General features: G+C 52.4%; 1 protein-coding gene and 1 long non-coding RNA gene across 3 annotated transcripts in view; one reads left to right on the top strand and one right to left on the bottom strand.

The window, feature by feature from the left end:
* Window positions 1-1,541, bottom strand: part of LOC141172185 (uncharacterized) — a 33,513-nt gene extending 31,972 nt beyond the window's left edge. The window contains exon 1 of the long non-coding RNA XR_012252432.1: window positions 1,412-1,541. This is a non-coding gene — a long non-coding RNA (uncharacterized lncRNA). The remainder of the gene's footprint in view (window positions 1-1,411) is intronic.
* On the top strand, window positions 1,489-18,389 carry ZBTB17 (zinc finger and BTB domain containing 17). 2 transcript variants are annotated; one of them, XM_073656119.1, is made up of 15 exons: window positions 1,489-1,616; window positions 8,253-8,459; window positions 8,534-8,725; window positions 8,795-8,908; window positions 8,989-9,075; window positions 9,212-9,606; window positions 9,929-10,071; window positions 10,175-10,475; window positions 10,561-10,648; window positions 10,728-10,844; window positions 11,159-11,279; window positions 11,352-11,482; window positions 11,556-11,783; window positions 12,087-12,176; window positions 18,027-18,389. In XM_073656119.1, exons 1-15 carry the CDS (start codon window positions 1,610-1,612, stop codon window positions 18,269-18,271), a joined length of 2,466 nt encoding a protein of 821 aa, XP_073512220.1. In that variant the 5' UTR covers window positions 1,489-1,609; the 3' UTR covers window positions 18,272-18,389. The 2 variants fall into 2 exon arrangements, with proteins under 2 accessions (XP_073512220.1, XP_073512219.1); XM_073656118.1 differs by having other exon boundaries at window positions 8,534-8,908.
* Window positions 18,390-23,928: the final 5,539 nt, after the last annotated feature.

Below are 23,928 nucleotides of genomic sequence, written 5' to 3'. Positions count from 1 at the left end.
AGATACACGGCTCAGCAGACAGTATCACACAGGAGAGGATTAGATACACGGCTCAGCAGACAGTATCACACAGGAGAGGATTAGATACACGGCTCAGCAGGCGGTATCACACGGGATAGGATTAGATACAGAGCTCAGCAGACAGTATCACACAGGAGAGGATTAGATACACGGCTCAGCAGACGGTATCACACAGGAGAGGATTAGATACACTGCTCAGCAGACAGTATCACACAGGAGAGGATTAGATACACGGTTCAGCAGACGGTATCACACAGGGCAGGATTAGATACACAGCTCAGCAGACAGTATCACACGGGATAAGATTAGATACACGGCGCAGCAGACAGTATCACACAGGATAGGATTAGATACACGGCTCAGCAGACAGTATCACACAGGATAGGATTAGATACACGGCTCAGCAGACAGTATCACACAGGATAGGATTAGATACACGGCTCAGCAGACAGTATCACACGGGATAAGATTAGATACACGTATGTAAAGAGAGGAGAGAACAAGGCGCAATGGGTGACTCAGTATTGCAATTGTTAGAGGGGTGTGAGGATGGCTACTAACCTTATGAAGTTGTGCACCTCTGCACAACCCCAGTGTAAAGCTCCACAAGCTCCGCTCTGTTGGTGGCTGTCATCTATTTCCAGCGGCGTTCACAGATCCTGATCTCTCGGTGGTGGATCACGTGGTCAGGTTAGTTGCATGTAACGCCGAGATGGACGCCCAGCTTCACCAACACCCCCGGCAGCGTTCCGGAGGGGTTAGGGCAGCGCAGCTTGGAAAACCAGGGTAGTGATTCTAATTAAATTCCTCCCACAGGTGAAAGAACAATAAGTTAAAGGCAGCTCTACCGCACCCCAACAGGGGGAAAGGGACAATAAATGGATATGAATAGCGGTACCAGAGCGCCAATAACAGGGCAAAAATATTAAAAGGACTGATTTATTAATATACACACAACGCGTTTCGGTGGACACAGCCACCTTCATCAATCCATTTAAGATTAGATACACGGCTCAGCAGACAGTATCACACAGGAGAGGATTAGATACACGGCTCAGCAGATGGTATCACACAGGAGAGGATTAGATACACGGCTCAGCAGACAGTATCACACAGGAGAGGATTAGATACACGGCTCAGCAGACAGTATCACACAGGAGGGGATTAGATACACGGCTCAGCAGACAGTATCACACAGGAGAGGATTAGATACACGGCTCAGCAGTCAGTATCACACAGGATAGGATTAGATACACGGCTCAGCAGACAGTATCATACAGGATTAGATACACGGCTCAGCAGACAGTATCACACAGGAGAGGATTAAACACACATTTCTCTACTCCGCAGCTCGGTTAGATGTTGGGTGCAGTACTTCCCGATCACTTACCCATACTGCAGCTTCTGCACTTACAGGACGAGGGCAGCCGCCCGGTATAAACATGGCGCCGTCTGCGGTCACAGGCTGATGACGTACCCGGAGGTGCGCCACCATAAACGCGTCTGACTTCCGAACTTCTCCAATATGGCGGCGCCCTTTGTCCGCTGTCTTTTCCGCTGCAGGATGTAATTTCTTTGTATCTTCGGGATGGCAGGTACTGGGATCTGTGTGTGACTGTGCGGCTTCTTGATCTCAGGGCCCCGGACTGTAGTGGACGTGTGTGAGCGCGCAGCCCGTCTGTGACGTCACGCATGCAGCGTCCCCCTCCTATGTAATGTGACGTCACGCGCTTTCAGTGTCCTCCTTTGTAATGTGACGTCACTTGTGTGCAGCGTCCTCCTCCTCCTGTGTAATGTGACGTCACTTGTGTGCAGCGTCCTCCTCCTGTGTAATGTGACGTCACTTGTGTGCGGCGTCCTCCTCCTGTGTAATGTGACGTCACTTGTGTGCGGCGTCCTCCTCCTCTTGTGTAATGTGACGTCACTTGTGTGCAGCGTCCTCCTCCTCCTGTGTAATGTGACGTCACTTGTGTGCAGCGTCCTCCTCCTCCTGTGTAATGTGACGTCACTTGTGTGCAGCGTCCTCCTCCTCCTGTGTAATGTGACGTCACTTATGTGCAGTTTCCTCCTTCTCCTCCTGTGTAATGTGACGTCCCTTGCGTGCAGCGTCGTCCTCTTCCTGTGTAATGTGACGTCCCTTGCTTGCAGCGTCGTCCTCTTCCTGTGTAATGTGACGTCCCTTGCGTGCAGCGTCCTCCTCCTCTTCCTGTGTAATGTGACGTCCCTTGCGCGCAGCGTCGTCCTCTTCCTGTGTAATGTGACGTCACTTGCGTGCAGCGTCGTCCTCTTCCTCCTCCCTGTGTAATGTGACGTCACTTGTGTGCAGCGTCCTCCTCCTTTGTAATGTGACATCACTTGTGTGCAGCGTCCTCCTTCTCCTCCTGTGTAATGTGACCTCAATTGCGTGCAGCGGCGTCCTCCTCTTCCTGTGTAATGTGACATCGTTTGTGTGCAGCGTCCCCCTCCTATGTAATGTGACGTCACGCGCTTTCCGTGTCCTCCTTTGTAATGTGACGTCACTTGTGTGCAGCGTCCTCCTCCTCCTGTGTAATGTGACGTCACTTGTGTGCAGCGTCCTCCTCCTCCTGTGTAATCTGACGTCACTTGTGTGCAGCGTCCTCCTCCTGTGTAATGTGAATTCACTTGTGTGCAGCGTCCTCCTCCTGTGTAATGTGAATTCACTTGTGTGCAGCGTCCTCCTCCTTCTGTGTAATGCGACGTCACTTGTGTGCAGCGTCCTCCTTCTCCTCCTGTGTAATGTGACGTCACTTGTGTGCAGTTTCCTCCTTCTCCTCCTGTGTAATGTGACGTCACTTGCGTGCAGCAGCGTCCTTCTCCTCCTGTGTAATGTGACGTCACTTGTGTGCAGCGTCCTTCTCCTGTGTAATGTGACGTCACGCGCTTTCAGTGTCCTCCTTTGTAATGTGACGTCACTTGTGTGCAGCGTCCTCCTCCTCCTGTGTAATGTGACGTCACTTGTGTGCAGCGTCCTCCTCCTGTGTAATGTGACGTCACTTGTGTGCAGCGTCCTCCTCCTCCTGTGTAATGTGACGTCACTTGTGTGCGGCGTCCTCCTCCTCTTGTGTAATGTGACGTCACTTGTGTGCAGCGTCCTCCTCCTCCTGTGTAATGTGAATTCACTTGTGTCCAGCGTCCTCCTCCTCCTGTGTAATGTGACGTCACTTGTGTGCAGCGTCCTTCTCCTGTGTAATGTGACGTCACGCGCTTTCAGTGTCCTCCTTTGTAATGTGAATTCACTTGTGTCCAGCGTCCTCCTCCTCCTGTGTAATGTGACGTCACTTGTGTCCAGCGTCCTCCTCCTGTGTAATGTGACGTCACTTGTGTGCAGCGTCCTCCTCCTCCTGTGTAATGTGACGTCACTTGTGTGCAGCGTCCTCCTCCTCCTGTGTAATGTGACGTCACTTGTGTGCAGCGTCCTCCTCCTGTGTAATGTGAATTCACTTGTTTGCAGCGTCCTCCTCCTCCTGTGTAATGTGACGTCACTTGTGTGCAGTTTCCTCCTTCTCCTCCTGTGTAATGTGACGTCACTTGCGTGCAGCGGCGTCCTCCTCCTCCTGTGTAATGTGACGTCATTTGTGTGCAGCGTCCTTCTCCTGTGTAATGTGACGTCCCTTGCTTGCAGCGTCCTCCTCTTCCTGTGTAATGTGACGTCCCTTGCGTGCAGCGTCCTCCTCCTCTTCCTGTGTAATGTGACGTCCCTTGCGCGCAGCGTCCTCCTCCTCTTCCTGTGTAATGTGACGTCCCTTGCGTGCAGCGTCGTCCTCTTCCTGTGTAATTTGACGTCACTTGCGTGCAGCGTCGTCCTCTTCCTCCTCCCTGTGTAATGTGACGTCAGTTGTGTGCAGCGTCCTCCTCCTGTGTAATGTGACATCACTTGTGTGCAGCGTCCTCCTTCTCCTCCTGTGTAATGTGACCTCAATTGCGTGCAGCGGCGTCCTCCTCTTCCTGTGTAATGTGACATCGTTTGTGTGCAGCGTCCCCCTCCTATGTAATGTGACGTCACGCGCTTTCCGTGTCCTCCTTTGTAATGTGACGTCACTTGTGTGCAGCGTCCTCCTCCTCCTGTGTAATGTGACGTCACTTGTGTGCAGCGTCCTCCTCCTCCTGTGTAATGTGACGTCACTTGTGTGCAGCGTCCTCCTCCTGTGTAATGTGAATTCACTTGTGTGCAGCGTCCTCCTCCTTCTGTGTAATGTGACGTCACTTGTGTGCAGCGTCCTCCTCCTCCTCCTGTGTAATGTGACGTCACTTGTGTGCAGCGTCCTCCTCCTGTGTAATGTGAATTCACTTGTGTGCAGCGTCCTCCTCCTTCTGTGTAATGTGACGTCACTTGTGTGCAGCGTCCTCCTCCTCCTCCTGTGTAATGTGACGTCACTTGTGTGCAGTTTCCTCCTTCTCCTCCTGTGTAATGTGACGTCACTTGCGTGCAGCGGCGTCCTTCTCCTCCTGTGTAATGTGACGTCACTTGTGTGCAGCGTCCTTCTCCTGTGTAATGTGACGTCACTTGTGTGCAGCGTCCTCCTTCTCCTCCTGTGTAATGTGACGTCACTTGTGTGCAGCGTCCTTCTCCTGTGTAATGTGACGTCACTTGTGTGCAGCGTCCTCCTTCTCCTCCTGTGTAATGTGACCTCACTTGCGTGCAGCGGCGTCCTCCTCTTCCTGTGTAATGTGACATCATTTGTGTGCAGCGTCCTTCTGTGTACTGTGACGTCACTTGTGTGCAGCGTCCTTCTCCTGTGTAATGTGACGTCCCTTGCGTGCAGCATCGTCCTCTTCCTGTGTAATGTGACGTCCCTTGCGCGCAGCGTCGTCCTCTTCCTGTGTAATGTGACGTCCCTTGCGCGCAGCGTCGTCCTCTTCCTGTGTAATGTGACGTCCCTTGCGCGCAGCGTCGTCCTCTTCCTGTGTAATGTGACGTCCCTTGCGCGCAGCGGCGTCCTCTTCCTGTGTAATGTGACGTCCCTTGCGCGCAGCGGCGTCCTCTTCCTGTGTAATGTGACGTCCCTTGCGCGCAGCGGCGTCCTCTTCCTGTGTAATGTGACGTCCCTTGCGCGCAGCGGCGTCCTCTTCCTGTGTAATGTGACGTCCCTTGCGCGCAGCGGCGTCCTCTTCCTGTGTAATGTGACGTCCCTTGCGCGCAGCGGCATCCTCTTCCTGTGTAATGTGACGTCCCTTGCGCGCAGCGTCGTCCTCTTCCTGTGTAATGTGACGTCCCTTGCGCGCAGCGGCGTCCTCTTCCTGTGTAATGTGACGTCCCTTGCGTGCAGCGGCGTCCTCTTCCTGTGTAATGTGACGTCACTTGTGTGCAGCGTCCTCCTCATCCTGTGTAATGTGACGTCCCTTGCGTGCAGCGGCGTCCTCTTCCTATGTAATGTGACGTCACTTGCGTGCGGCGTCCTCCTCCTCCTGTGTAATGTGACGTCCCTTGTGTGCAGCGTCCTCCTCCTCCTCCTGTGTAATGTGACGTCACTTGTGTGCAACGTCCTCCTGTGTAATGTGACGTCCCTTGCGTGCAGCGTCGTCCTCTTCCTGTGTACTGTGACGTCACTTGCGTGCAGCGTCGTCCTCTTCCTCATCCCTGTGTAATGTGACGTCACTTGTGTGCAGCGTCCTCCTCCTCCTCCTCCTGTGTAATGTGACGTCACTTGTATGCAACGTCCTCCTGTGTAATGTGACGTCCCTTGCGTGCAGCGTCGTCCTCTTCCTCCTCCCTGTGTAATGTGACGTCACTTATGTGCTGCGTCCTTCTCCTCTTCCTGTGTAATGTGACGTCACTTGCTTGCAGCGGCGTCCTCCACTTCCTGTGTAATGTGACATCACTTTTGTGCAGCGTCCTCCTCCTCCTGTGTAATGTGACGTCACTTGTGTGCAGCGTCTTCCTGTGTAATGTGACGTCCCTTGCGTGCAGCGTCGTCCTTTTCCTATGTAATGTGACGTCCCTTGCGTGCAGCGTCGTCCTCTTCCTGTGTAATGTGACGTCACTTGCGTGCAGCGTCGTCCTCTTCCTCCTCCCTGTGTAATGTGACGTCACTTGTGTGCAGCGTCCTCCTCCTGTGTAATGTGACGTCACTTGCGTGCAGCGTCCTCCTCCTCTTCCTGTGTAATGTGACGTCCCTTGCGTGCAGCGTCGTCCTCTTCCTGTGTAATGTGACGTCCCTTGCGTGCAGCGTCGTCCTCTTCCCGTGTAATGTGACGTCACTTGCGTGCAGCATCGTCCTCTTCCTGTGTAATGTGACGTCACTTGCGTGCAGCGTCGTCCTCCTCCTCCTCCCTGTGTAATGTGACGTCACTTGTGTGCAACGTCCTCCTGTGTAATGTGACGTCACTTGTGTGCAACGTCCTCCTGTGTAATGTGACGTCCCTTGCGTGCAGCGTCGTCCTCTTCCTGTGTAATGTGACGTCACTTGCGTGCAGCGTCGTCCTCCTCCTCCTCCCTGTGTAATGTGACGTCACTTGTGTGCAGCGTCCTCCTCCTGTGTAATGTGACGTCACTTATGTGCAGCATCCTCCTCCTGTGTAATGTGGCGTCACTTGTGTGCAGCGTCCTCCTCCTCCTGTGTAATGTGACGTCACTTGTGTGCAGCGTCCTCCTCATCCTGTGTAATGTGACGTCACTTGTGTGCAGCGTCCTCCTCATCCTGTGTAATGTGACGTCCCTTGCGTGCAGCGGCGTCCTCTTCCTGTGTAATGTGACGTCACTTGTGTGCAGCGTCCTCCTCCTCCTCCTGTGTAATGTGACGTCACTTGTGTGCAGCGTCTTCCTGTGTAATGTGACGTCCCTTGCGTGCAGCGTCGTCCTCTTCCTGTGTAATGTGACGTCACTTGTGTGCAGCGTCCTCCTCATCCTGTATAATGTGACGTCCCTTGCGTGCAGCGGCGTCCTCTTCCTGTGTAATGTGACGTCACTTGTGTGCAGCGTCCTCCTCTTCCTGTGTAATGTGACGTCACTTGTGTGCAGCGTCCTCCTCCTCCTCCTGTGTAATGTGACGTCACTTGTGTGCAGCGTCTTCCTGTGTAATGTGACGTCCCTTGCGTGCAGCGGCGTCCTCTTCCTGTGTAATGTGACGTCCCTTGCGTGCAGCGTCGTCCTCTTCCTGTGTAATGTGACGTCACTTGCGTGCAGCGTCGTCCTCTTCCTCCTCCCTGTGTAATGTGACGTCACTTGTGTGCAGCGTCCTCCTCCTGTGTAATGTGACGTCACTTGCGTGCAGCGTCCTCCTCCTCTTCCTGTGTAATGTGACGTCCCTTGCGTGCAGCGTCGTCCTCTTCCTGTGTAATGTGACGTCCCTTGCGTGCAGCGTCGTCCTCTTCCCGTGTAATGTGACGTCACTTGCGTGCAGCGTCGTCCTCCTCCCTGTGTAATGTGACGTCACTTGTGTGCAACGTCCTCCTGTGTAATGTGACGTCACTTGTGTGCAGCGTCCTCCTCCTCCTGTGTAATGTGACGTCACTTGTGTGCAGCGTCCTCCTCATCCTGTGTAATGTGACGTCTCTTGCGTGCAGCGTCCTCCTCTTCCTGTGTAATGTGACGTCACTTGCGTGCGGCGTCCTCCTCCTGTGTAATGTGACGTCTCTTGCGTGCAGCGTCCTCCTCCTCCTGTGTAATGTGACGTCCCTTGCGTGCAGCGTCGTCCTCTTCCTGTGTAATGTGACGTCCCTTGCGTGCAGCGTCGTCCTCTTCCCGTGTAATGTGACGTCACTTGCGTGCAGCGTCGTCCTCCTCCCTGTGTAATGTGACGTCACTTGTGTGCAACGTCCTCCTGTGTAATGTGACGTCACTTGTGTGCAGCGTCCTCCTCCTCCTGTGTAATGTGACGTCACTTGTGTGCAGCGTCCTCCTCATCCTGTGTAATGTGACGTCTCTTGCGTGCAGCGTCCTCCTCTTCCTGTGTAATGTGACGTCACTTGCGTGCGGCGTCCTCCTCCTCCTGTGTAATGTGACGTCACTTGCGTGCGGCGTCCTCCTCCTCCTGTGTAATGTGACGTCTCTTGCGTGCAGCGTCCTCCTCCTCCTGTGTAATGTGACGTCACTTGTGTGCAGCGTCCTCCTCCTCCTGTGTAATGTGACGTCACTTGCGTGCAGCGTCCTCCTCCTCTTGTGTAATGTGACGTCACTTGCGTGCAGTTGCGTCCTCCTCCTCCTGTGTAATGTGACGTCAGGTGCCTGGAACGTATGAGCTCATGCTCTGCTTTGCTCCCCTCCCCCGCAGACATGGATTTTCCGCAGCACAGTCAGCTGGTCCTGGAGCAGCTCAATCAGCAGCGTCAGCTCGGCCTTCTGTGCGACTGCACTTTCGTGGTGGATGGAATAGACTTCAAAGCACACAAAGCGGTGCTCGCAGCGTGCAGCCAGTACTTCCGCATGCTCTTCGTGGAGCAGAAAGACGTGGTTCACCTGGACATCAGCAACGCAGCAGGTAACGCTCTGCCCATGCGCGTCACTGCTGCGCGACTTGTCTGCCCGATTTCAGGCTGGCCTTTTTCCCCTTAGGTCTGGGTCAGGTGCTGGAGTTCATGTACACGGCACGTCTGAATCTGACACGTGAAAATGTGGAGGACGTCTTGGCCGTGGCCGGATTTTTGCAGATGCAGGAGATTGTGAACGCGTGCACAGCCTTGAAGTCGCTCAGCATTCCTCCCAGCCAGGGGCCGCACAGCCTGGGGCCCCTCACGTCGGGACAAGGTAATGGGCAGCTGACTCCGGCTGTGGGCTGTCGGCCTACAGGGTTATATTCATCCTCCTCTCCTGCAGATATCACGGATTACTCCCCTCCGGCTGTCGCTGGGGAAAGTGAGCTGGAGACGACCGACTCCACCACTGCCGTGTACCCGCTGGAGGAAGCCGCAGACCCGGCGTGTCAGGAGGGTGAGAATAGGCCTTGTTGTGACCGGTGGTGAATTCCCCGGGGCTGAGGGACCCAGGTCATATGCCTTCTCTCCCTGCAGGTGGCGATGTCAGTAAACTGGGACTGCAGGAGGAGAGCGGAGCGGAGCAACAGCCCGTGGAGGAACCAGCCCTGAGTGCAGAGAAAGGTGAGGGTGCCATGTGTCCGTGCCCACCAGACCCCCAGATATTATTGCACCTTCTTTGGCTCTGGCATTAAACCTTGATCTAGGTGACACTAAAACCCCCTCCCATAATACTGCTGTTTTTTTCTCCCTGCCTCAGACCCTGGGGACAGAGCAGTGAAGTTGGGGGACTTGTTGTCGCCGACCCCCTGGCCCCTTACTGCTCAGGAGAAGACCGAAGATGTGTCTATGGAGGAATCTCCGTCCACAGATGAGGAGGAGCCCGGTGAGCCGGCTGCTGGAGGGGGCCCGACACAGAAACATGTACGCTCTCCACCACCAGAAGTGAGCGAGAGCCTGTGTCCCCCGATCCTGGAGCCCGAGCCCGAGACTGAAGACAGCAGCAAAGAGGAGAACGAAGACTGCACCGATGAGAATACGGAGAAACCTTCAGAGGACGTCCTGGGGCCCCTGAGACAACTGCGCTCAGGAACCACAAACTACACTGATCGCACAGAGTCACGACCCTACAGCTCTACTACTCATGTGTGTGAGGTGAGTGAGGGCCGCACCAGGTACAGATGTAGTAGACCCGTTTAGGCAGTCATCACTGTGGAAAGCAGGAAATTTGAGCTTTTACGCGACAAACCCGGCACTGCTACATCTGCTTACTAGTCTAGTGTTTGATGCAGTAAAATGTACATGAGTGCCATCTACACACCGCAGTTGCTGCAGAACCTCTTTTTAAAGACAGGATCTTCAGGACAGTCACTGAATATAATGAATCGTCCACTCAATAAGAGTTTCTGCAGCAGCTGGGGTTTCTACACTGCGGTGATGCTCTGGGATCTTGCCGATTTATGTGATTCTCCTTCAGTACTGCAGCAAGGAGTTCACCCACACGGGAAACTACACGCGGCACATCCGGATCCACACCGGCGAGAAGCCATACCGCTGCCATGAGTGCGACAAGGCCTTCTCGGACCCCGCTGCCTGTAAAGCGCATGAGAAGACTCACAGGTGAGGGACCCGCGGCCCCCTGTGGTGTGTGGGGGACCTGCGGCCCCCTGTGGTGTGTGGGGGATGGTGGGACATGCAGTAACTTCTTGTGTTCTCTTTTCAGTCCGTTAAAGCCCCATGGCTGTGACGACTGTGGGAAGAGTTACCGCCTGGTCAGTCTACTCAACCTGCACAAGAAGCGTCACACCGGGGAGCCCAACTACTACTGCAAGGTGTGCGGCAAGCTGTTCACAACCTCCGGCAACCTGAAGAGGCACCAGCTGGTCCACAGCGGAGAGAAGCCGTATCTGTGCGAGTACTGCAACCGGCCGTTCTCCGACCCCACGTCCAAGATGCGGCACCTGGAGACTCACGACACCAACAAGGAGCACAAGTGTCCGCACTGCGACAAGAAGTTCAACCAGGTGGGGGCAGTGATGTCATGGCGGACAGGTGTTTGGGGGAGGGGAGCAGTAATGTCCTCAGTTAACTCTGTGGCTTTCTTGACAGCTGGGGAATCTGAAGGCTCATCTGAAGATCCACATCGCTGACGGACCCCTGAAGTGCAGAGAGTGCGGGAAGCAGTTTACCACCTCAGGTGAGGCATCGTGGGGCCTGTAGGTGTCCTCTCCGATCATGGCGATCTCCTCCTCATCATGCGCCTCCATCCTCTGCAGGAAACCTGAAGAGACACCTGCGCATCCACAGCGGCGAGAAACCTTACATCTGCATCCACTGCAAGAGGAAATTTGCTGACCCTGGGGCGTTGCAGCGGCACATCCGGACCCACACTGGTAACAGCCCCCATCATACTGTGCTCACCCCCTGCACATGATCTATACTGCTGGGGACTATGCGCGCACCCCCCCCCCCCCCCCCCCCGACATCAGCGTGTGTCGGTATATACTGTACGCTGCCCGGAGAACATACTTTTCCTGTGGACCCCTTCAGGTCTAGCTCTCCGTATTCTCCATCCGCCTGACCTGTGAAGGGCGAGGTTAATGTTCTGTGCCCTCCCCAATACGCAGTGTCACATGATCGCAGATCGGGGGCCCCAGTGTCAGGCGGGCCCCGTATTAGCCGCTCTCATGCGCTGGTTGTCTCACAGGAGAGAAGCCGTGTCTGTGTATGATCTGTGGGAAGGCGTTCACGCAGGCCAGCTCCCTGATCGCTCATGTCCGCCAGCACACGGGGGAGAAGCCGTATGTGTGTGAGCGCTGTGGAAAGAGGTGAGTCTTCAGGGGGATGCGGGGGTCTCATGTGCGTTCCCTGCTGATGTGACCGCTCTCTCCGTCCACCAGGTTCGTGCAGTCCAGTCAGCTGGCCAATCACATCCGCCACCACGACAATATCCGGCCGCACAAGTGCAAAGTCTGCAACAAGGCCTTTGTCAACGTCGGAGACCTGACGAAACACGTCATTATCCACACAGGTGAGCCTCCGTCCGTGCTGGTCAAGCGATCACTTGTCCTTACGTGTGACAACACTCATGTCTGATTGGACAGGGGAGAAGCCGTACCTCTGCGACAAATGCGGCCGCGGCTTCAACCGCGTCGACAACCTGCGCTCTCATGTGAAAACCGTTCACAAGGGCAGAGCGGGCATGAAAATGCTGCACCGAGAAGAAGGAGAAATGGATGAAGAAGAGGTCAACATTGTGACCGTGGCTCCAGAGGAGATGGTGACCCTGGCTGCGGAGGACATCACCAATACGGGTGTCACAGAGCTGACGGGTGAGTGAACCGCCCTGTATGTGGCAGCCATATTGAAAGTAATCTCCCCCCCCCCCCCCCCCCAAAGGATTATGGGACAGGCTTTCCTGAGCCCACACGATCGGATGTGATGCTGTCCTGTGTATCATGCCAAAATGGGCCCTAACATGAGAGGCCATTGGCAAGTATTCCTGCCATTGAGTCATATGGGAGGAGCAAGCTGCTGCCTGACCGCTCTGGACCCCTCTCTTCTCCGGTAATACCCCCAGAGCTCTAGGGCTAGTTATCAGGATTTGTTTTTGAGCTGCGCCCCTTCTCTTCCAGTGGTTCCCATCTCCACCTCGGTCACAGCTGATGAGACAGAAGCGTTAAAAGCAGAGATCACCAAGGCGGTGAAGCAAGTGCAGGAAGCAGGTAAACGACCTTCAGCAATGGCTCTTCCTGTCCTGCGGGGGCAGTGATCAGCACTGGGGAAATCTCTATAAGGCTGCTGTCACATACAGCATTTTTGTGAAGGGGAAAAAAAAACAACGCTTTTTCTCCAATCCCCTCCACTACAGCACACCTGGAGGTAGCCTCCCCATCCTAATTAGGGACAGGAAAACAAGAGGTTAAATATCCCCTCCCCGCTACCATCCCCAGTGTTTTCCTGTCCCTATGGGATGAAGAGGTTACCTAGGGTGGCTGCGGCCGGCGAGCAGGTCCCTATTAAATTTACCTGTGTCGGGCTGCAGGGAGCGATCGCCTCCGGCCTTCCTTCCCTGGCAGCTCCCGTTCTCTCTGGAGCGGGACCTCCTCACTCGCCTACCGGTAAAGCTGAGTGGGTTTGGGGCTGGGGGCCTCCTGTAGCTCCCCAGCCGGAGTCTCCTCTGTCCTCCATGGCAGCGTTCTGGCGCACATGCAGGATGCTCCGGAACTCAGGTATTCGGCCTACGGGACGTCACTTCCGGTTGCGTTCCACCGAGGAACACATGGCGCCACGGCGGGAAATTCAAGCTGGAAACCGCGGTTTTTTGCCCAGAAATGGAGGATCTAAATTTTTTATACTTTTATAAAAGACCCAGATGAGAAGACAACATTAAGGTAGGACAGAATATTCTGCTGCTATGGTATGGTATGCTGCTATCAAAGCCTGCGTCTGCAGAGCCCAGCGCTAACCTGGCCCCTGTAAGTACTTGGGGGTAAGGTTGTTCCCCACTCTCTTTTTGAGCAGGATCCCAAATTGTATTTTAAAATCTCCCCTTTCTAATTTTAGGGAGACAAGGATCCTGCACCGAGAGTGGGAGAAAATACTACAATTCGCAAATGTGCCATTTGTAGGAAAAAGCTTGCTTCAGGGCATAAGAAACCCCTATGCCAGAAATGCACTAACAACATTGTGAAGGAGGAACAACCTTCCCTTATGGAAGAAGTCAGGGGAATGGTTCGGCAGGAAATGCTAGCCTCCTTCTCGCAAGCCAGAGCTGAGGGTCCATCTCCACCCAAAACGAGAAAGTATACGGTTAGGGGGATACCTCCTGATTCAGAAGAATTTGGATCCATGGAGGAACCTGAGGAAGGGGTTCTAAGTGAAGATCATGAGGAGAATAAGAAATATTACTTTTCTGCCGAAAATATGGAAGAATTATTGTTGCAGGTGAGAGACACTATGCAGGTGGAAGAGGAGAAGAAGACCCGTACAGTTGAGGACAAGACGTTTTGGGGTCTGAAATCCAAGAAGAAGTTAGTGTTCCCGGTGCACGACAACATTCGAAGTCTGATAATGAATGAATGAATGGGAGTCACCTGAATAAAAGGCTTAGTGTTACGGGAGAAATGAAGGATAGATTCTCTCTGGATGAAAATACGGCTAAACTATGGTCGGAAATTCCGAAAGTGGATGTGCAAGTGGCAAGGGTAGCGAAGAAAACAACCTTTCCCTTTGAAGACTCGTCCCAGCTGAAGCATCCTATGGATAGGAAGATGGACAGTCTGCTATGGAAGACATGGTAAACATCGGCGGCTTAACTGAAGACGAATATCGCTTTGACTTGTGTAGCTCGTTCCATGTTCCTCTGGCTACCACAACTAGAGGAACATCTCTGGAAAGGTACTCCTCGGGAGGACCTCCTTGCATCTCTTCCTTTGTTACAGAAGGCCACTGGATTCCTAGCTGATGCCTCAGCGGAGTCTGTTAGGGACGCCGATCTTGCCACAATCTTATCGAATTCCACAAGAGCTCTATGGTTGAAGATGTGGAGTGGGGACAAGCTTTGCTCCATCCCGTTTAAAGGAGAGTATATGTTTGGAGCAGTCTTGGACGAGCTGTTGGAGAAAGCGTCCGACAAGAAGAAGTCTCTGCCAGAGCCGAAGATTTCAAGGAACTTCAGGAAGAGACCATTTCTCCCCCCTCAGCAGCAAGCATTTCAGTATAGAGGCAAGGGTAAAACCGGTCGCTGGAGTTACCCAAAAGGGGGAAGAGGAAAGAATATCTTTCAAAGTTCAAGGCAAGACAGACAATGACGCCAAGAAGGTAGGAGGCAGGATTGTAAGCTTCCTTCCACAATGGCAGCTAATATCTTCGGACCGGAAGATCCTGGAGATGGTGGCGGTAGGAGCCGAAATAGACTTTGCTACCTACCCTCTAAGAAGGGTAGAAGTAACGTCTTTACCTTCTGCAAGATTACAAAAGTTCCTAATGACTGGGGGAATCAGAATCTTCAAAACTCGGGAGTTATATCACCAGTGCCTCGCATGGAACAAGGAGAAGGTCATTATTCTCGAGTGTTTCTGTTGAAAAAGGTTTCAGGTTCCTACAGGATAATCCTCAATCTAAAACATCTCAACCAATATGTGAAATACAGAAGGTTCAAGATAAGGTCCACGATTCCGTTGATTGGGAAAGGATTTGTCAAGGAAACAATAGACCTGTAAGAGGCATACTACCATGTGCCAATTCACCCCGGCCTACAGGAAATTCCTCAGATTTGCTATAAATCAGAACCAAAAGGTACTCCATTCTCAATTCCTTCGGGATTTCGTCGGCACCCCGTCTATTTACAAAGATCATGGCAGAGGTGGTAGCTTGTCTAAGAAAACGGAATATCGGCATCGTCCCCTATTTAGACAATTTTTTTAGTGATGGCTCCCTCAGTTTCAAGTTTGGAAAGAGATCTTCAGCTGACCCTCCTGATTCTGGAATCATTGGGATGACTGATAAATTACAAGAAGTCAGATCTGATTCCTTCCACCAGGAAGACTTTCTTGGGAATTCTCCTGGACTCTCAGCAGCAAGACTCTTTTCTGCCAAAAGAGAAACAAATTCAGTTAAGGTCGAAAGTTTATGCACTGAAGAACCGGAGAAGATTCGCCATGTCAGTCCTCGGGACCATGACCTCATGTATTCAAGTGGTACCTTGGGCTCAAGCTCATTCAAGGGTCCTTCAAAACTACATCCTTTCCTATTGGGACAAATCTCCAAGTTCCCTCACCAGCAGGATTCATCTGCTAGAGAAGGTGAAAGCATCTTTAAGGCGGTGGCTCTGTCCAGGAGAAAGGTTCGACATGGATTCAACTTCCCTTGATATCGGTCAAAACAGACGCAAGCAAAAGGGGATGGGGAGCAGTAGTCTCCCACGTGGCCTTTTCAAGGAGTCTGGTCACAAGAAATTTCAGAACAATCCTCGAACCTAAGAGAGCTGAAAGAGGTGGAGGAAACCCTATGGGCGGCCAATTCTCTACTTCAGGGGTCACATGTCAGGGTCTACTCGGACAATATGACAACTGTAGCCCACTTAAGACATCAGGGAAGTACGAATAACAGGAGATTGCAAATGATCTCAGAAAGGATCTTCCACTGGGCGAAGCATCATCTATTATCGTTGTCGGGGGCTCCGACACCTATCAGGTAGATCTATTGAGCAGGAAAGACATTCATCCAGGGGAGTGGAGTCTGAGCTCAAAGATATTTCCGATGATTGGGGATATCCACATGTGGATTTGTTTGCGAACCAGAAAAACGCTAAAGTAAGAGCTTTTTTTTTCTCCTTGGACCCTGAGGATTCAGCACCAGGGATAGATGCATTCGCTCACCTTTGGGAAGTCGGGCTTGCTTATGCTTTTCCCCTGATTCCGTTGATATCAAGGACCTTACAAAAAATCAGGTCGGAAAGAGTCAAGATGATTCTAATAGCTCCAATGTGGCCAAAAAGAGCTTGGTTCGGGACATTGAACAGTCTAAAAATGGAGGATCCGTTGATGCTTCCTCAAAATCCACGATCTGCTACATCAGGACCCGATCTACCATCCGGCCCCTCAAAATTTGTCTCTAGCGGCTTGGCTTCTGAGACCGCCCTCTTAAGGGCCAGAGGCTTCTCAGCGGAGGTGATCCATACGCTGCAGAAAACTGGTCACGAATTCCATCTATGAAAAAATCTGGAAAGCTTTCAAACTATGGTACGAACCTCATCCATTAGATTCCTTTCGGCCTGACATGGCCAGAATCTTGGACTTCCTGCAGAACGGGTCTGTCTGAAGGATTGAGACCAAGCATACTTAAGGTCCAAGTCTCGGCTTTAAGCTCCTATTTTGATACGGATTTGGCCCAGAACAGATGGATTAGGAGATTCATGACAGCTGCTTCTCGGATAAATCCAACAAGAGCTAAAATAGTTCCACCTTGGGATCTCAACATAGTTCTTAGAGGCCTAGCTATGCTTCCTTTCGAGCCAACAGCCGAGGCATACATATACAAATTGTCTTGGAAAGCGGCATTGCTTATAGCTCTGAATACAACCAGGAGAGTGGGTGAAATCCAAGCCCTGTCCATCAGAGAACCTTATTGTCGTATTTTGGAGGACAGGACCCATCCTCCAGTTGGAACTTTCTTTTCTTCCCAAGGTGTCGTCTGATTTTCATATGTCTCAGCCCATAATTCTCCCGTCCTTCTGTCAAAATCCATCAAATAGCAAGGAAGAAGAATTCCATGCATTGGACGTAAGAAGGACTATAATCCACTACTTGAGTCAGACTGAAACTTGGAGGAAGGATCAGAACTTATTTGTTCCATATGGAGGCCCCAATAAAGGGAAGAAAATTGCAAAAATTACGCTAGCAAATTGGATTAAAAAAGCAATTTGTGAAACATACATGGTTCAAGATTTGCCTCCTCCGGCATCCTTGAAAGCTCATTCCACTAGAGCTATGTCGGTCTCTTGGGCTGAAAAGGCTAGTGCATCCATCAAGCATATTTGCAGGGCAGCTACGTGTCCATACCTTTGCTAAACATTATAGATTAGATGTAATGTCAAATAGAGATTTAGCATTTGGAAGGAAAGTCCTTCAGTCTCTTGTCCCTCCCTAAGATTCGTTCTTTGGTATTACTCCAGGTGTGCTGTCGTGGAGGGGATTGGAGAAAATTAGAATTAGACTTACCGGTAATTCTGTTTCTAAGACCCTCCACAACAGCATCGGTAATTCCCGCCCTGTCCTTTTTTGATGGAAAAATCCTTAGTGTTAAAATATTTAGAGCATTCATACTGTGTGGTCCTTTTGAAAACACTGGGGATGGTAGCGGGGAGGGGCTACTTAACCTCTTTTTTTCCTGTCCCTAATTAGGATGGGGAGGCTACCTCCAGTTGGTGCTGTAGTGGAGGGTCTTAGAAACCGAATTACCGGTAAGTCTAATTCTATTTTTATGACGTCCTCATTGTGGCAGCTTTTACGCTGTAGTGCAATATAAAATGCACGATGGAATGTTTCCCGAGGAACGTCTCTGTATAATGCCGGAAGAGCTCCTACCCAGTAAGTGCACCGAGCGATGGAGGGGGGCTAATGTCTGGCAGTCACGCTCGCTGGCGTCTTTCCACCAGTTACCCATGTAATAGGACCTACATGGACCATATACGTCTTTCCTGCGCCCGTCTGGAGCTTTGGCTGAACACACGGATTAGGAGAAATATAAGGAGGGACGTTGCTGTGGATCTGCTGCTTTTTTCAGTCTCTAGGTCCTTCCTATAGATTTCTCATTACTTTAGACTCCACTGACTTGGGCCCTAGAGGATTAATGAGTGGTTGAAGGCTGAGGTTGGCCTCTCTGCACGGTGTGCACATGGAGATGGCGTCCGCCATGTTAACGTACATATTTGGGCTGCAGCTTGCATTGGTCCTTGTTCAGACAGGGTTTTGTGACGAGAAGCTTGTTAATCTTTGGCGCATGTCATGTTTTGTACCTGCTGCTCCCCTAGCGGTGCTGTCTGTGTCCTAACTTTTGTGTCCCTCCTGCAGACCCGAACACTCAGATCCTGTACGCCTGTGACTCCTGCGGAGACAAGTTCCTTGATGCCAACAGCCTGGCGGAGCACGTCCGGATGCACACGGCTCAGGCCTTGGTTATGTTTCAGTCAGACACTGACATTTATCAGCAGTACAATGCACAGACCACGTGGCACGCGGAGCAGGTGGTGCAGTCCAGCGAGCTGCTCTTCCGCCAGCAGGATGGGCCCGATGTGCAGCCGCAGCCCATGGACTGACCGCGGCCTGGCAGCCGCCTGCACCCCATCTCCCTGGACTCTGACATGTAATCTTTGTGATAAGTTATGGCCTGTACCAGCGCCCGTCATATGCGTTCAATAAATATAATTTTTTTAATGTGTGTTGTGACGATGATGGTGGTTATCCTCCACCGCTGGGCTGCAGATGTTAGTCTGTGTTGTGTAGAGGCCAGCTGTGTGAACGGGCATCGTGCAGTCTCTATGCTGCGTCCACACGCTGCTCTTCAGGTCCTCAGCCTAACTGGGCTCTGATTCTCCAGCACTCGGCTATTGGACGCCCCGACTGATCGACCGGTAGATATAAATACAGTAAATATTCCCTCCGGGTTTTGGCAGACTAATCCTGCGCCATGTGAATGAGACCTGCGGCTGGGACAGCGCTGTCAGACACTCCCTCTGGGGCTGTTCGGCCACCGATACAGTCAGCCGGCCGCAATATTTACATAGGTCCATGAACCCCAGAAATGAATGGTAAGTGGGAGACGGAAATGTGCTCAGAGTTTGCAGGAATTTCCTTCTTGTACAAAGGGATGTGTATATTTATTTTTGCCAGCAGTCCTTCAGGGCATGGTGACGACTTGTCCAAACCCAGTGTGGAAAATGGGGGGGGAGAATGGGGTAAACCCTCCTTATGTCTCATGAGGGTCAGGAAGATGGTGTTTTAGAAGCGTGAAAAAGTAATAAATCTGCTCACCCCCCTCCCGTTAGGTGACAACCCCTCATTCACATGGGTATTTGATTTCAGACCACCAATGGATCCTTGATTTGGCAGCCAGTTTAATTCCTCTTGGTCAAACTCGTCATCCTCCACGACGTTCTGGGTATCTCAATTCCTGGATCAAATACGACCAACTGTCGGTGGCCCGGTATTCGATCTGTCAAAGCTGGCACAACTCATGTAGTTGCAGTTTCCAGTTGAGGCTGTATATCCAGTCCGATCCTTTTCTCAGCGAGTTGGTGGGGTTGGACACTGGTGTCCGAAACCTGCTGTATATGCCTCACCTATATGCCTCCCTGGTTCTGGAGCCCTTGGATAGTGTCTATGAACACTAGTCCTGTGCTGCTCCCCTGGATCAGCCGGGCTGAGTAGTATCCCACTGCTGCCACGAAGTGTGGAGACACTGGGGTCAGTGGGTGCGCTCGTCCATTGGCATGGCTGTCTATAGAAACACCGCATGGACCAGGGCTCATCCCACTGAATGCCCGTACTCCTTCCCCCGTGGGCAGAATACTACTCGGACAACACAGGATGAGGGTACCACACTGCGGTAATAATTTATTGGATCACCAACAGTCAACAACATACACAAGATTGGGCAGATTAGAGTCTCACCCTTCCGCTGACTCGCCAGGGATTAGAACATCTGTGACTTTGGAGCTTCCAGGGCCAACTACCCCAACCAGAAGCACCCTGCTTTTGGTGGGCACCCACAGAGAGGAGGTAGCTGCAAGCTTAGGGAGCTGACAATATATGGAGATGTGGCCAGGTGACCTGATTTTCCCAACCTGGGTTCTCCAAACGTCTCTGTGAGTTCAGTGATGGACAGTGGATCAAATCTGTATTCCTCTGGTTGGAGTCATGGTGACTTGGCTGCTACCCTCTAGAGCAGAGGTCCCCAACCGCCGGTCCGCGGACCAGGACCGGGCCGTTGGGGTTTTTCAGCCGGTCCGCGGGGAGAGGGGGCCCCTCCAGCCTCCAGCAGGGCCGCCATCAGGGCATGACTGCCCTGACTCCAGTATGGGGCCCGGCCGGTAGGAGCCCCCTCGGAGCCCCCCTCTTGTGCGTCTCTCTCCTCATGGGGCCCCCGGAGCCCCCTCGGAGCCCCCCTCTTGTGCGTCTCTCTCCTCATGGGGCCCCCGGACTCCTCATGCGGCAGCACCTTCATGATTCCCCTGACTTCCGGTCATGTGACGGCGCCGTCACATGGCCGGAAGTCAGGAGAACCTGGTGTCAGCGATTTGGACGAGCGCCAGGATTCTGCAGGGATCGCATGGGGGTAAGTATAACAAGTTTTATTTTTTTTTTAAATACAATTAACTAGGAGTGGGGGGAATGGGAGATGCACATGGGGGGAGGGGAGAGATGAGAGATCCACATGGGGGGGAGAGATGAGAGATGCACATGGGGGGGAGGGGAGAGATGGGAGGGGAGAGATGAGAGATGAGAGATGCACATGGGGGGAGGGGAGAGATGAGAGATGCACATGGGGGGAGGGGAGAGATGCACATGGGGGTGGATGAGAGATGCACGGGGGGTGGATGAGAGATGCACGGGGGGGGGATGAGAGATGCACGGGGGGTGGATGAGAGATGCACGGAGGGGTGAGAGATGCACGGGGGGGGGATGAGAGATGCACGGGGGGTGGATGAGAGATGCACGGAGGGGTGAGAGATGCACGGGGGGTGGATGAGAGATGCACGGGGGGTGGATGAGAGATGCACGGAGGGGTGAGAGATGCACGGGGGGTGGATGAGAGATGCACGGGGGGTGGATGAGAGATGCACGGGGGGTGGGTGAGAGATGCACGGGGGGTGGGTGAGAGATGCACGGGGGGTGGGTGAGAGATGCACGGAGGGGTGAGAGATGCACGGGGGGTGGATGAGAGATGCACGGGGGGTGGATGAGAGATGCACGGGGGGTGGATGAGAGATGCACGGGGGGTGGATGAGAGATGCACGGGGGGTGGATGAGAGATGCACGGGGGGTGGATGAGAGATGCACGGGGGGTGGATGAGAGATGCACGGGGGGTGGATGAGAGATGCACGGAGGGGTGAGAGATGCACGGGGGGTGGATGAGAGATGCACGGGGGGTGGATGAGAGATGCACGGGGGGGGGGATGAGAGATGCACGGGGGGGGGGATGAGAGATGCACGGGGGGGGGGATGAGAGATGCACGGGGGGGGGGATGAGAGATGCACGGGGGGGGGGATGAGAGATGCACGGGGGGGGGATGAGAGATGCACGGGGGGGGGATGAGAGATGCACGGGGGTGAGCTGCACATGGGGGGGTGAGAGATGCACATGGGGGGGTTATGTTTACATAACTTTGTTGCCTTATGAAGGGCGGGGGGGGGCCCCAAAAATTTCTTGCACAGGGGCCCACTACAGTCTGTGTCCGCCCCTGGGATGAAGTAAATGCAGCTGAACAGCAGCTGTCAGGACAGCTGCCCTGTCCTGCTGCAGGGCGTGATGGGGCCTCAGTGATGCGGCTCCTGGCACAGCACATTATGTGGGGCTCCTGGCGGGGACCTGGTCTACACTATATGATAAGTATGCACTAAACTCTAAATCCCTCCATTACCCCGCCCCCATATGACCAAAGCCCCGCCCACCCCACCCCACCCCCTCCTTGCTGGGCCATGGAAAAATGATCTTGCTTCAAGCCGGTCCCTGGTGCAAAAAAGGTTGGGGACCACTGCTCTAGAGTATCTCTGTAGAAGGAGAGAGGTCCCTTTTATACCCACAGCTGTCCTTCAGGGTATTATCGACAGGTGTGGGAGGTTCTCTCTCATAGTTCAAGTGTTCAATTAACCTGCATATTTTGTCCTTCAATGTTTGCAGAACAACAAGCTGCATGGACCCATACAATAGGTAGTCAGCAGGCATTCACCAAATTAACAAACATTGTGTTCTATTAACCTGCGCCTTTGTCCCTCAAGGACAATTAATGGAGGCCGAGCAGAAGCACCTGCGATTAGTGATGAGCGAACTTGCTTATTCATGCTCAGGTGCTTACCGAGTATCTTCGGCGTGCTCGTATATTATGTTCGACTTCCTGTGTCTGCATAACTTATGGCAGGAATTGCTTGTTTGTTAGACAGCCTCAACCCATGAGAGGATTTCCTAACAGCCATAAATCATGCAGACACAGCAACTCTAACATAATAAACAAGCACGCTCAAGATACTCGGTAAGCACCCGACCATGCTCGCTAATCACTACCTGCGATCCTTTCAAGATGGGACAACAGCAATGTGGAAGTTATCCCCAATCCTATAGACTAACTTGTGGTTTTGGAAATACCCTTTACCATTGTCAAAAGGGGGGAGGTTCCTGCTGCAGTCAGTTGGACCCAGGATGGGATTTTTTTTTAGCCTTTACTCAGTTGTAATTGCAGTATAACAGGGTGTAGGGGATGCTGTAGATCTCGTAGATCAGCTGATGATTTTCCCCCTGATGAGCCAGTCTTGGTACCTGTAAGGCAGAATATGGTGTGATGTGCGGTGCATCATCTATACTGCAGCATTCACGGATCCTTCCTGCATTAGGGACACAACCGCCGGCCGGAAGCAGAGCGTCATTCACACAGTCAGATCCTTCATGTATCCTGGCTTATCAGATTGTGAGGTTTCCACCTTGTCCAGTCTCTGCTGTAACGTGAGGATCCAATTCTGCTGCCTTTCCGTCATCTCCGTTGCTGCACAAGCCCTGCTGTCATTGGGGTGGTCTCTTCTGGCTGCGGGTACCTGCCGCTCTATAAGCTGGATCCATAGTTTCAACAAGGGCATGATCACCCCTTTTCCCAGGAGCCATTTAGTGTTGCAGGTACCCAGATAACCTTTAGGGTAGACAGAAAAATGCTTCACATCTGCCTGCGACAAAGCATCTCCATGTGAATGAGGTCCACTGACACTGGATTTTCTGCGCACTTAACATGTGATTGACACGATGCATTTTCTACTTTGGCGCAGGTCATTAATCGCATTAATGTGCGTTTTTGGGGTGTTTTTTTTTTTTTTGCTATTGATGTGATGATGAGAGACCAGTGACTTTTACTACATACAGCAGCACTGTGATATTGCAGGTTCAAGTACCATTAAAAACAAAAAAAAACACCATCATTGATATCACTGGGCCTGGAAAAGTCAGGCTTATCAAAATCTTAAATTTTAGTTAACACGAAAGGAAAAAGACGTAGTGCGAGAAACAAAATCAAAAATGCCAGAATTCAAGCTTTTCAGTGTAAAAAAAACAAAAAACAAAACAAAAAGTTATCAGGTAGGAGAAAGGAAGGAAAGGAGAGGAAAAAACAAAAGTACAAAACTAAAAACTGGCTGTGGACAGAACAGATAACCTGCGGAAAAGTCCACGGTGACATGAAGAAGCGGCCATCGCTCACCGTCCATCCTACAAGGACAGACGTTTCCCATGGACGGTGCTCGCACTGATGGAGGCAGAGGAGCAGATGAGTCTTACACCAGCACGTGTGTGAACGCAGGCCTCATTCAGACGTCCGCTCTAGATTGTGTATGGGTGGGGGTGAGACAGGTCTATGTGTCACCCATACCAACTATAGGTCCATGAAAGTTAGGACCACCTTCCACATAGGTTCTGTCCATGTGCCATCTTTGTGCTGCCCGTTTACAACACATAGCCCCCCACCACCCCTCTGTATGGGCCGCTACGCATATTGCCACTCCTTGCCCTGCTGAATGGGCCAGGCCACTCCACAATCCTCTCATCCCACTGTATGGGCCTCTACGCACACAACCCTCCGCCCTTGTGTAAGGGCCTCAGCATACGGCCACCCGTCGCCCCGCTGAACGGGCCTCGACACACACAACCCCTTTATTCTGAACCAGTGGACAGAGCCCACATTACTCTGAGACCTTAAAAACTGGATCCGATATATA

This window comes from Phyllobates terribilis, unplaced genomic scaffold (genome assembly GCF_046119375.1).
Source record: "Phyllobates terribilis strain yellow unplaced genomic scaffold, ASM4611937v1 Scaffold_12__6_contigs__length_324123572, whole genome shotgun sequence".
Taxonomy (NCBI): Eukaryota; Metazoa; Chordata; class Amphibia; order Anura; family Dendrobatidae; genus Phyllobates; species Phyllobates terribilis.
This window is presented reverse-complemented; position numbering and strand designations above follow the sequence as displayed.

What these genes read in the sequence shown, in the direction of transcription:
- ZBTB17 (XM_073656118.1), top strand. An exon ending in AGCCCTGAGTGCAGAGAAAG is followed by an intron (nt 9,076 to 9,211) that starts GTGAGGGTGCCA and finishes TCCCTGCCTCAG; the next exon opens with ACCCTGGGGACAGAGCAGTG. An exon ending in GCACATCCGGACCCACACTG is followed by an intron (nt 10,845 to 11,158) that starts GTAACAGCCCCC and finishes GTTGTCTCACAG; the next exon opens with GAGAGAAGCCGTGTCTGTGT.